This window comes from Gymnoscopelus braueri, assembly GCF_963280865.1.
Source record: "Gymnoscopelus braueri genome assembly, chromosome: 7".
NCBI classification, from domain to species: Eukaryota; Metazoa; Chordata; class Actinopteri; order Myctophiformes; family Myctophidae; genus Gymnoscopelus; species Gymnoscopelus braueri.
This window is the reverse complement of record NC_137608.1, coordinates 33,696,041-33,709,225: the sequence shown is the minus strand read 5'-3', so window position 1 is coordinate 33,709,225 and position 13,185 is coordinate 33,696,041. Positions and strand designations below refer to the sequence as shown.

At 39.7% G+C, this 13,185-nt stretch overlaps 1 protein-coding gene across 2 annotated transcripts in view; it reads right to left on the bottom strand.

The window, feature by feature from the left end:
* The window catches only part of unc5db (unc-5 netrin receptor Db), a 288,363-nt gene that overhangs the window by 145,288 nt on the left and 129,890 nt on the right, over positions 1-13,185 (bottom strand). For both annotated transcript variants that reach the window (XM_080434213.1, XM_080434214.1), the window contains exon 2: positions 6,686-6,901. In XM_080434213.1, the coding sequence (XP_080290339.1) occupies positions 6,686-6,901 (216 nt within the window). The remainder of the gene's footprint in view (positions 1-6,685; positions 6,902-13,185) is intronic.

Genomic DNA, 13,185 nt, shown 5'->3' with positions numbered 1-13,185 from the left:
TATTTTTTTGAAAAATCATGAAAATGTGTGCAAATCTTTGAATGTATATGTTTTTTAAAGCAAACATTTTGAACTCAAATCTTTGCTTCTGGGAGCAACATATTTTGTGATGGGGGTCCGAGGCCAAATACAAGTCATTTTGGGGTCCTTGACATGAAAAAGTGTGAGAACCACTGATTATAGCAACATAAGTTTATTTCAAAACAACCGTTAGGATTTAGAAGACATCAGTAGAATCCCCTGAAGCAAAGATTTGAGTTACAAACGTTTGCTTTAAAAATTCAAAGATTTGCAAAAAAAATCATGATTTAAAAAAGAAATATTTTTTAATGGCCAAAGTATAAGATAATGGTTAAAGTGGTTAAATATCTAAAATGACAGACGCTTTCCTGGGTCTTAATGGGTTAAATCAAAATCGGTGAGATGGCTCTGAGGAGCATGGATAATGAGGCAGGTTCGGAGGCACGTACAGTACAGTACAGTACAGTACAGTACAGTACAGTACAGTACAGTACAGTACAGTACAGTACAGTACAGTACAGTACAGTACAGTACAGTACAGTACGTGCACGCAAACGTGTGTGAGCGCAGCGTACAGTCATGAGGCTGCGGGGTGCATGACTGCGGCAGCAGGCAGGCAGCCTGGCAACTCGTTGCAGAAGGCTGATGAACATACCAGCGTTTGAATTCGACTAAACTTAATGAGTGTGAAATATGCATTGAATCATCTCACATTCCAAAAATTATTGCCGCCGAGTTTACAAAGGACTCCAACTCCCACACGAAATGCATAACCATTCTCTGAAACAAATAAGTATAAGTGCCTCGTGATGTGACATGAGCGATATCACAACGTTCATGGACCAAAAGTTGACTTTACCGTATTGTGTTTCTTTGTTTTTGCTTTTAATTTATTTTACTAAGACTTTTTGTCTTAGTCAACTTCCTCCCTTTTTGTTCAGGCCTCACACAAGCACTAGTGGAGATGAGAAGAAAGTTGAAGAATTTGGACATTTATTTTTGTTTACTTTGTTGAAAGAAAAAAAACTTTCAAAATCACAATAAGTTTGTCGATTTTCTTTTTGTTCAAGTCAGTCAGACTTGAACAAAAAGAAAATCTAAACTTATAAACAAAAATAAATGTCCAAATTCTTCAACTTTCTTCTCATCTCCGAAATGTCCACTAGTGCTTGTGTGAGGCCTGAACAAAAGCGAGGAAGTTGACTAAGACAAAAAGTCTTAGTAAAATAAGTAGAATATATCAGAAATGTTGACACCAATCATCACTATACGTTACCATTGATAGTCAGAACCCATATGGTATTTACACCATTACAATGCATGGCTTTATTCCAGTGTGTTAACCTGGGTAAAAGTATTTTAAGTACACAAAATACAATGACAGTACTAAATGTGATATAATTCTTCATCCTACTGTACTGGTCTCTAGTAGTTGTCAGCTTTTTTTACAGTCGTCTTTGTCCAATGCACGTACATCGACGTGGCTACCAGTGTTCAGATATAGTGTACTTAAAATACTTTCCCACAGGTTGACACATGAGGTAATACACTGGAATAGCACAGCATTTCTCATCATGACTCATCATTCCACAGCTTCAGATTTTGGGAGAGACTGTCAGTGGAGTTCAAGCGTTACTTCCCGACCACCAAAGACCCACGAAATGCAAACTTAAGTATAAAGACAGTAAAATATTGCGGGTTGATAATTAATAGGCCTACATTAACACATTCCATGCCAGAGTTTAATCTCATAATGTACTCACCAGTGCCAGCGTTTTATTGTTGTTTTTTAGTTTTTTTCATGTCGCCACAGACCTCGCTAAATAAGTTAAAAGTGCGCGTTCATTTGGTTCTAAACACACAGCGGATCCGTGAGAAACGGCGAGCGAAAACAGTTTCCAAATCCGTGCCGCCATCTTGAAGCTACAGCCGATCAACGGTAAACAGTGATCAGCGAGGAGAAAAACAACAACCAGAGAAAATCGAGTTTTAAACAGGATCCCAGACAGGAAGCGGATACGATCGAAAAAACCGGAACCCGAATAATTCCGTTTCCGACCGGAAACCGGAAACGGAAATGGATCAAAAAAATTCGGAAAGTGCACCTGGGGCACTTAACATGGGAATCGGCGGTTCGCGTAGGTCTACGCGACTGGCACGCTGCGGCTTTAAATAGGTTCGCGTAGATCTACGCGACTGGCATGCAATGTGTTAATAGGTTATTTCAATCGCCGCCCGTCACCCAACGTTTTTGTTTGTTTAACACATTTACAGTAAAAAAAAAAAAGAAAACTGGATATGTAACAATAACATTCAATGATCATTATCTAGGGCTAATAGGCCTTTTTTCTGTCACTGTCAAAATCATTATTTAGTTTGTAACCATTAATTAATTTAGCTGTTTTCTGTGTCTATCTCGGCTTGTATGTGTGAACCTTTTAATTTGTGTGTGTGTGTGTGTGTGTGTGTGTGTGTGTGTGTGTGTGTGTGTGTGTGTGTGTGTGTGTGTGTGTGTGTGTGTGTGTGTGTGTGTGTGTGTGTGTGTGTGTGTGTGTGCGTGGTCGCGCGCGTGCATCCCTCTGGTGGCTGATCCCTACTAAACAACATCATCATCCAGTTTTCACAGCCCCACACCATGAATTTAACAGCATATTGATTCTCATTCTTTGCAATTTCAATCAAAAGCACAGAATCTTGTTTTGTTCGCTTCAAGATGGTAATTAAGCTCTAAGCAGTTTCACTGTTTGACTTGCCCCCCACCGTCACATTTAACCAGCAAAAGACAATCATCCCTCCAGTGCCAAGATTTTAAGGCGGACTGGGCACTTAGCTCATTATTGTCGCCTGATCATTCCCCAGACTGATCTCCACGACTCCATTAATTAGCTTGCCCCCCTGCTGTGTGGTGGAGGTTTTTATGTGCTGAAGCGAGCACGGAACCAGTTGGCTTACACACGACAGAACTGAACTTTGCCTTGTATACGGGGCAGAGTATACTCCCCTCCCCATCACAACCTAGTCGCATAAGAACCAGTCAAAAGTTCTGTCTTTCGTTTTTTTGCTATTATCAAGCTTGCGACAATTTCACAGAACAGCAATCACATCGTAATGAACTTCCCGAAGCAATTAAGCACACCTTTCCTGCAGGGGAGCCCTCATGAATACAAGAAAGCTTTTGCAGCGCCTCTAATCACGGAGCACTCCAGCCGAGGTGTCACAGCGGTTTTGTTTCCATCGCCGGAAATCCCCTCAGGAAGCCCCTCCCCTCTGGCCTCTCTAATCAGCACAGTTCCACCTGATACGACTTGATGAAGTTTAATTGGAACGAACAGGTTGTTTCTTCCGCCTCAAACTTCAAATCATACCTCTGATTAGACATGTAATATTTGGCATTAGCATTTAAGTGATGCGTGTATTCAATCTAGACCTAGGTCAATTAGCATGGTTTAAGGGGAGCTTAACCAATGTTTTACAGTACGTAAACGTAAATCATATCGTATCGAGAGAGAGAGAGAGAGCTCTCGGCACACATACTGTAGCATACTGGAAAGTGGGGTTTTTACATGCCCTGCTTGCAACAGAACAATATGGTTTACGTTAAATATCAATGAAGTTCCCCTTACAGGATTAATCTAGCCTGCTTGGAGGACTGGTTAAGTGGTGTTTTGCACAGGGCAGCGCAATGAAGCATATATAATGTGGCTCATACTGCGTGGTGTAACCTGTTTTTGAACCCACACTTGAGCTGAAATCCACTCACTACTATCCCACCTGAACTCTATTCTTTCTTCTTAGGCAATTGAATGGATAGGACGATGCATATTCATGCCTCTTGGCAGAACACAAAGTGCCATGTGATCATTGTCTGTTACATTTAGGGCCCCTATCTGGGAACAGGTGCAATATGGCGCAAAGCAGTGCAAAAATGCAGACCGAGCGTCAATGATAGCTTCCAACCGACGCAGTTGCCATTCTCACGCCCTGTGCCCACATTGTGTTATTACCAAACAATGCACTCATCTGTGCACCCGTGGGTGTGTTGATCTTAAATTAGGTGTGTTTTGGTGCATTGCTGTGCATCAGACCAGCAACACGCCACCGCCAAAGCCACGTCCATTGTATGTGACCGAAATGTGTTTATATCATTTCAACCTGGAAATATTCTGAGCATTTCCATACTTATGTGATCATTTTCCGATAGATTCGTTTATCTTCCGACCGGCTAGAGTCACATCAGATTACTTCCGCATTTTGTATGCCTTTTTGACATCTGTTCAAAACAGATAGTCAAAACATATATATATATGTATATATCTATCTACTGTATCTCTGTGTGCTTGTCTATCAATCAACAAATCCTTACAGTAGGCCTACTTCCCTGTGTTGCTTTGAGCAATCAAGCCATTTTCAGCATTGTAATGTGGTGGTTGCATCAAGGGTACATTTGGGCAAAGAATACTACCTTCCCCAACATAAACACTAATAATTGAATACTTGAGTCAGAATCTTTGCTGGAATACACATCCATTCAGTGAAGTTAACCATGGTTTCCCCAATTTGGACTTCATGTGAGAAAGACATTGATTTCCTATTTGCTGTCAGAATGAAGTCATTTAGCTGAATCAACCAATTAATTTGATTTGTAAGGATGGTTTCTACTTAGTTTCACGCGCACCGAAAAGAGCAGATCTACAATCTCATAACGCGGTGCCTTGTGGGGACAATCGTTGGGAACAACATCGTTGAAACAAAGCCCTTTGGGAATGCATGCCCCTACGATTATTCAATACTCATTGTACCCATTGTCAGAGTACTTAGAGGCCAGTGTACGATGTCAGTACTATGAAGTCATATTGTTGACATCAGGGATCTCTATATAGGCATAAAAGATTTATAAATAGTGTGGACGACCACTGATCTGACCGACTACTACTTGGCACATCACTCCTTTGGGTCCATCTGCGATATGCACAGCAAGTTTGAAGTCGATTAAATAACCGCTTCTCGAAATATGCAGGGGAAACACACTCACTTACCCTGCACTACCTTGGCCATAACTAAACAAGGCCATTAGAGACTCAAAGTAAAGTATGCAGAAGCCATTGACTCTAAAAAAAAAAACTTTTCAGTGATTGACAACTTACCTGATATTCATCCGTGTTGACCTGATGCAGAAAATAAACGCACACCTGGTGCTCCAAGCAGATTAAAACAAACCTGCTTTGTTTACCCATGCTGTTTACTGAAAACATTGACAAGCCGAGCGAAATGCCAAATCGATGCATGAATATGATTAAAGATTGCTTTTACAGTATATCCTCGCCCTCGGTCACTGGCTCAACCAAAATCTTCACTTTCTCTACACACAAAAAAAGATCGATACATTGATCACATTTCAAACACTATTTCAGATAACGCCGCATTCACAAGATGGAGAGATATTTGGCATTCTATCACATTAACAGTCAAGACTAATTTCCTTGCTTGTGAGAGGCATAAGTAAAAGTTCAGTGAATTTTTGGTTTCGCCTCACTAAAACGACACACATACACACACACACACACACACACACACACACACACACACACATCTCTGTCATTGTAAGATTTCTTTGGCTATTCAAAAATAGCAGATATACAAGCTCATAGCGTGGCACCGAGTGCCGTGCTACGAGCTTGTAGATCTGCTATTTTTGAAAAATCATGAAAATGTGTGCAAATCTTTGAATATATATTTTTCAAAGTGAAATTTTTTGACTCTCTTACAACTTCTGGGGTGTCCCTGGAAAACAAAACATTTTGAGATGGGGGGTCCACGGCCATATCATTTTTGAGAACCACTGATATTATAGCAAATATGTTTTTTCAAAAAACTGTTAGGATTTAGAAGGCATTTGTAGAATCCCCCAGAAGATTGAGTTACAAATGTTCACTTTAAATATACATATATCCAAAGATTTTTCAAGATTTTTTTCACGATTAAAAAAAAAATCACACCCTGTGTGAAGAGAGTGGTGCCTTTCATGAGTTAATTTCATTAGTTACTTTTTACAGACTTTGATGACTTCAAAGTATTTTTACTCATTTTAAGTACTTTAAAATGTTTTTACTGATTTTTACGTGTTTCTACTCATTTTAACATCTTTTAAGTATTTTTACTCAATTTAAGTATTTTTACTCATTTTAAGTATTTTTACTCAGTTTAGGAACTTTAAAGTATCTTTACTAATATTTAAGTATTTCTACTCATTTTAAGTATTTTTACTCATTTTAAGTATTTTTACTCAAAAGTGTGTGTGTGTGTGTGTGTGTGTGTGTGTGTGTGTTTGTGTGTGTGTATTATATATTTAGTGTAACTGGTTGCATCTTTGTGTTGCAATCAGCCGCAGCTGTTGAGGCTGTGCTCAAACATACAGAGAGGCCGTGCTCATACGGACAGACAGACACACAGACAGACAGACACACAGACACACACCAGGACAAAGACACTCCTTGGAGTGGCTAGCACCACTCAAAAATAGCAGATATACAAGCTCATAGCGCGGCACTCGGTGCCGCGCTATGAGCTTGTATATCTGCTATTTTTGAATAGCCCAAAAAAAATCACAACTCCATAGTACTATTACCACTATTATTGTGACACACGGGCCATCTTGGGTCCTTACCCGTGTTCTGGTCCTTGTACTCCTGGGACGAGTGCTCATTCTGGTGCACCCACTCGCCGTTGCACTTGAAGAAGATCTGCAGGGCGGGCGCGGCTCGACAGCGCAGTTTGATGGGGTTGCTCTTGACGATGTACGCGTCCTCCGGCTCCTGGATGAAGTGAGGCAGGGTGCCCGGCACGGACGACAGCGCGTCCGACTGGGCATCCCCCACGGCTCCTGCAAAACACACAACGGCAATTTTCCTACACTTACAATGTTGCAAAAAAATGCATTGGTTCTGATCCACAGCGCTGTTCAAGCATTTACATGTGATTTTGTGCTACAAAAAGAACCCCAAACTTTTAACCCATTAACTCTTACCCTGCCAGAGTTTTTTCAGAACAGTCTGTAGCCTCTGCCAGGGTTTTGACCGATTTTGGTACCTTTTCGCATAGCCACAAAATATTTTTCTCAAGTATGATTGATCCCCAGAAAATTTCTAATCACAGATGAGATTCAGGTGTGGTTTCACAAATGTCAACGAGGTCAATTTGACCTTGTTGTCATGTGTTGTTTGATGTTTGAAAATAGCTCAAAACCAGTGGTTTCAAACCAAAAAACATTGTGAATTGTTTGTCCGTTTCAATTTTAACATTGAAGTGGATGGAGCAGCAAATCTTTGGAAATTGTTATCTCCTTATTCGTTTGGAATATCGAAAAGGTGTCAATACTAAATAATTAGAGAATCTTTTTAGAAAAAAATTTTTTTTGAAAAAAGTTTTTTTTTTTTTTTTTTTTTCAAGACGTTTTTATACGTCTTTGGCAGGCAACAGCTAATTTCTCAAAGACGTTTATAAACGTCTTTGGCAGTTATAGAGTTAAGACCTGGAACGCATCTGTGTTACTTTTTCATTTGAGCTAAAAAAAATCATTATTTTACACTTTGGCTATTCAAAAATAGCAGATCTTCAAGCTCATAGCGCGGCACTGAGTGCTGCGCTACGAGCTTGTAGATCTGCAATTTTTTCTTTATCGTGAAAATGTGTGCAAATCTTTGAATATATATTATTTTAAAGCGAACATTTTTAACTCTATTCTTTGCTTCTAAATACATATCATTGTGGGGGTCCTTGACATGAAAAAGTTTGAGAACCACCGATATAGAAACATACGTTTTTTTCAGAAAACTGTTGGGATTTAGAAGACATTTCTAGAATCGGCTTCAGGTCTCAATGGGTTAAAGAATGCCTCTTGCAACAACAGGACAACAACAACAACAACAACGTCTTGCAAAAACATTGTACAAAGTAAGTGTACACACAGACAATTCCAGCAATTCTTTCCCCCCATTCTCGTCAAAACTGCTCCTTCTTCAGAGCAATTTGTAGGATGAATGAAACCGGAGCAGACCAAGTGGAGAGGAATTAGTAAGGAGCTGATTACCAGAACTGTGACTGCCGAGCCTGAATAACATCTTACTTATCTCAGCCGCAAACCCGGGATTTTTAGGACACACAAAAAGAGCCTTTGTACTGCCACAAAACGTGCAGGGGGGTGGTGGTGGTGGGGGGGGGGGGGGCGCACCATTCACACAAGGCTACCTGTTTAGTTTGACTTCAGCAGCCTGGTGGTTCATGGCTATTGTTCATTGTAACACCTCATCAATTTGAACAGAGTGCGAAGAAACATTGTTCTATAAAGCCAAGATTATGAACAGGACTTCAGGTTTCCAGATACAGTTGTATAGGCATAAACAAATACTATTCTAGTCTTTCTCCTTACCGTTATTCTCTTCTATCGCTATACAGTAACCGCATACCTTTTTGTTACAAATGTTGGAAAATAATTCATCTTCTGGAGGCCAAAAGAGGAGCTAGTACCAGTTTCCCTGCAGACAGACGACCCCCCCCCCCTTTTTTTTTGTTTATATTTTTTATTTTTCATGCTTTTTTTGTACATAGTGGTATTTTCTTTCTGTATTTTGATGTTGATTTTTGAACTGTTTGGTTGCTATATGTCTATGAAATTAATTCAAGGACCCCAACGGAAACAAGTCCGCAATGACTTTTTTGGTCGGACCTTTTAGACAAAAGTATTATAAATGTAACTGTGTTGTTTTACATTCTTTTGCCTACTAAAATTTTCAATCAATCAATCAATCTAAAAATGATACATCTGAATAGGCATAATTACCACTAGGCTATATTCTTTCAATTAACTACTTGCTATGCCATTCTTCACACCATCTGAGAGCTGAAAAGTACAAAAGTATTGGTATCAAAATGTACATAAAGTACCAAAAGTAAAAGTACTAAAATGTTTGAAAATAGCAAATCTACAAGCTCACAACTCGTCGTGATGCGACACGTTGTGAGCTTGTAGATCGGCTATTTTAAAATAGCCTACTGTAGGTATAAAATAGGGTCAAAGTGGTTAATGTATGTTTTATAATGTAATAATTTATATCTGCAAAGTAACTAGTAACTAAAGTTTTCAAATAATGATAGTGGAGTAAAAGTACAATATTTGCCTCTGAGGTGTAGTGGAGTAGAAGTAAAAGTATAGACAATTGGAAATAGTCCAGTAAAGTAAAAGTACCTCAAGATTGTACTTAAGTACAGTACTTGAGTAAATGTACTTAGTTACTTTACACCACTGATATACGGGCATACTGACAAATGTTGGAAAACAATTCATCTAAAATGATACATCTGAATAGGCATAATTACCACTAGGCTATATTCTTTCAATTAACTACTTATATGCCATTCTTCGCACCATCTGAGAGCTGAAAAGGACAACAAACAAAAAAAGAAAAGATTTCCTGAACAATTCCTCTCAGTTGCTGTGCAGCAAGAATGCTGTAAAAAAAGAAAAGATGCCAAAAAAAGAAAGAAAGAAAAAGCTACATTAGAAGTTCTAGGAGGCTACACTGTGGCCTCTGTTGTCCGGCCTCTGCACTCTCCTCTCCCTCTGCACTCTCCTCTCCTTTACTGGGTGAGAAAGAGAGCCTTTCAAATGACTCCTGGTGAGCTGGGACAATAACCCATTCAACCCGGGAACGCATCTGTGTCATTTTAGAGTTTAGCTATAACATTTTTTTTGATACTTTGGCTATTCAAAAATAGCAGATCTACAAGCTCATAAATGCCGCAATATGAGCTTGTAGATCTGCTATTTTTGAAAAATCTTGAACATTTGTGCAAATCTTTGAATAGGCCTATATATATATTTTTTTTAAACAACATTTTTAAATAAAATCTTTGCTTCTGGGAGGGGGTTCCCTTGAACAACATATTTTGATGGGGATCGGCGGCCAAAAACAAAGAATTTTGGGTGGTCCTTGACAAGAAACAGATTGAGCACCACTGATATAGCAACAATAGTTTTTCAGACATTTGTTGAGACATTTGACAGTTACAAATGTTTGCTTTAAAAATATATATATTCAAAGATTTGCACAAATCTTCACGATTTTTCAAAAATAGCAGATCTACAAGCTCATAGCGCGGCACCGAGTGCCGCGCTATGAGCTTGTATATCTGCTATTTTTCTAATAGCCAAATAAAATCTTAAAACGACACAGACGCGTTCCCCGGATGGAATGGGATAAGGAACAGGACGTTTGTGCTCCTGCCATCCCCCGGATCCTTCGGAGAATTAGACCTCAATCCCATCAAGGCAGGCCCCGGCTAAGCCATTGAGTGCCGTAAAAGCCCATGAAAGCTATTATGTCCCACCATCAAATCCAATTCTGTCCCTTGAAATCGAATCGGCCCGCGCGCCCCCCCCCCCCTTGCCACCTCTCTCAATCAATGTTGTCCTTGTTAAATGGGGTAAATGAATGGATGCAGGTGTACAGAGAAAACTGCACATCAAGCAAACAAGCAGAGGTGGCAGTAAACAGTTGAGAATGATCTACAGCTGATATGGCCAAGGGGCATGGTGGATGTCTTCATCACATTGCAGGGCTGTGGTTAGCCTCTTTGAAAACAATTGTTTTATGTCTTGGTTTTCCTCAGGTGTCACAACCCAACATACTTCATTGTTTGCACAATTACCGAACAACCGAGTTTTTTTTTCTCCCACTAACGTGGTTTGATTGTTTTTCAATTGCATAGAAAAAGGCAAGAAATGAAGGGCAAAATAAATGTGAAAGAGAGACATTTCTGACAGAACTTTGAGACAGGGAGAAGAGGGGGGAAAAAAAAGGGAAAAGAGCAAATGGTCACACTGACAAATTTGCCACCATCACAGAATGACAGGTTGAGAATGGTCTTACAAGAAGAAGATTAAATTATTTCCACTCTGCTACAAGGGTGCCGAATGAGAGGGCAGGAATCAAAAAGATGTGGTAGGTTTATGGGGACAACCTATGAAATCAATTAATTCCTCAAATCTAGCGGAGGTACAGTATAGAGGGGCCAAAAGCTCAAATCTGTATGTAAAAATCGCTCCTGGCATATTTTTAATGTCATTGTAACCGTTTCCTTCACTCAGTCTCCAATGTTCCCAGTGCCTCTCGGGCATTGCCTTTTTAGCAGGGCTCAATGTCCATCCGCCCAACACTGGATTTCCATGGAATTCTCTGTGCACATTCATGCTCCCCGGAGGATGAACATTAAAGGGATAGTTCACCCTAAAATGGTATTTGTTTCTATCTATTAGTCACCCCATTGAGATTCATGGATATTGTTTTTGTTTTTGTCGCATTCCTAAGACAATAATTTGATGACCAATGGACCGGTAGGCAGCGGTTCCGGTAGGAGAATCCAATCAACCCCAATTGGAATCACACGCTGGCCTATAGAATTCGCCTCCAAAAGAGTTTTCACTTGTGACCATAGAGGGCACCACAAATCGCATGTTGTAGAAATGCTATTTTCCCCTGCAGCTTGTGGTGCATGCAGACGGAGACACAGAGATAACGCAACAGCTGTTACGTGGGCTTGCACGCACACCACACACACACACACAGACACCAAAATGTTACATTCTGCCTCTTACCCAGCCTGGCAGAGATATGCACTCCGCAGCTCGCCCCTTTCTCTTTGTTTCTGTTTAAAAAAAACACTTTGTAGGTTTTTAATTATGATACTTAATTTTATTTAACTTAAAAGCACCTGCTAATGTTTACAATATGTGTTAATCCTTCAGTAATCATTAAATTAATTTGTTTTGGCATTAGTAATAATCGTATTATTATTATCAATTTACTATTGATAATACACTGGTGAGAGCAGATGGAGCTGTGAAATGTCAGTCGGTTCAAACCACTTTTGCCTGGGTGGGTGTAACGAGCAGCACAGCCTCTCTCGGGGTGACTAATAGGGCTTTTAGACTCTTAGGATTGGCATAAGGCATGCAGCGAACAGGTGAATTGACAATATGTTTTGCATTCTAACCCCACACGTGACAATGGATAAATGCATACATCCAAGAAAACTGTGCATCATGTTCAGAGAATACTGAAGCCATGCTATTCATAATTATACGGTAGGTCTATCCTTTATACAATACATATACTGTGCATATATAATTACACACATGGTTCTGTTGGCTCATTGGCGGACATCATTGAACCGTTTGGTGCTGTAGTACGTAGTGTTTAAATCAGGGAGCAGGCACATATGGACGTTCCAGTGGACTGTCTGTAGATTGTCTGTGGAATTTTGCTTTTTTTTGTGTTACTCTACACCTCCCGCACAAGCCAGGAAATGAACACTTTAAGACCTGGAACGCATCTGTGTGTCATTTTAAGATTTCTTTGGCTATTAAAAAATAGCAGATCTACAAGTAGATTGTAGATCTGCATTTTTTTTGAAAAATCCTGGGATTTTTTTGCAAATCTTTGAATATATATATTTTTAAAGCAAACATTTCTAACTAAAATCTTTGCTTCTGGGGGATTCTACAATTGTCTTCTAAATCCTAACAAAAATCCTAAGAAAAAACTTGTTGTCGCTACAGTATAATATCAGTGGTTCTCATGTCAAGGACCACAAAATGTATATGTATTTGGCCACGGACCCCATCTCAAAATATGTTGTTCCAAGGACCCCCCAGAAGCAAAGATTTGAGTAAAAAAAAAAAAAAAAAAAGTATTCAAAGATTGGCAAACATTTTCACGATTTTTCTAAAATAGCAGATCTACAAGCTCATAGCGCGGCACTCGGTGCCACGCTATGAGCTTGTATATCTGCTATTTTTGAAAAGCCAAAGAAATCTAAAAGTGACTCGGATTTCAGGATTGAATGCACCTGCAGCATACCCACTGATAATAACGCGTACAGTGTATTCAGCCTAATCCAACACGCCTCGCCACTTCACCATGGGTACTCCGCCCTTCTTCAGTCTGGAAAATACCAAAAGTCTGTGGCCACGGTCCACCTGCCACACCATTTACTGCTATTCACGCCAGCTTGCCTGTTTCCCCCCAAAAATGGCCCTTAGTGTTGTTCTTCTTTTTGCCACCATGACATTTTCAAAGTTGTGAAGAAGCGATATTGAAGTGGTTTCAT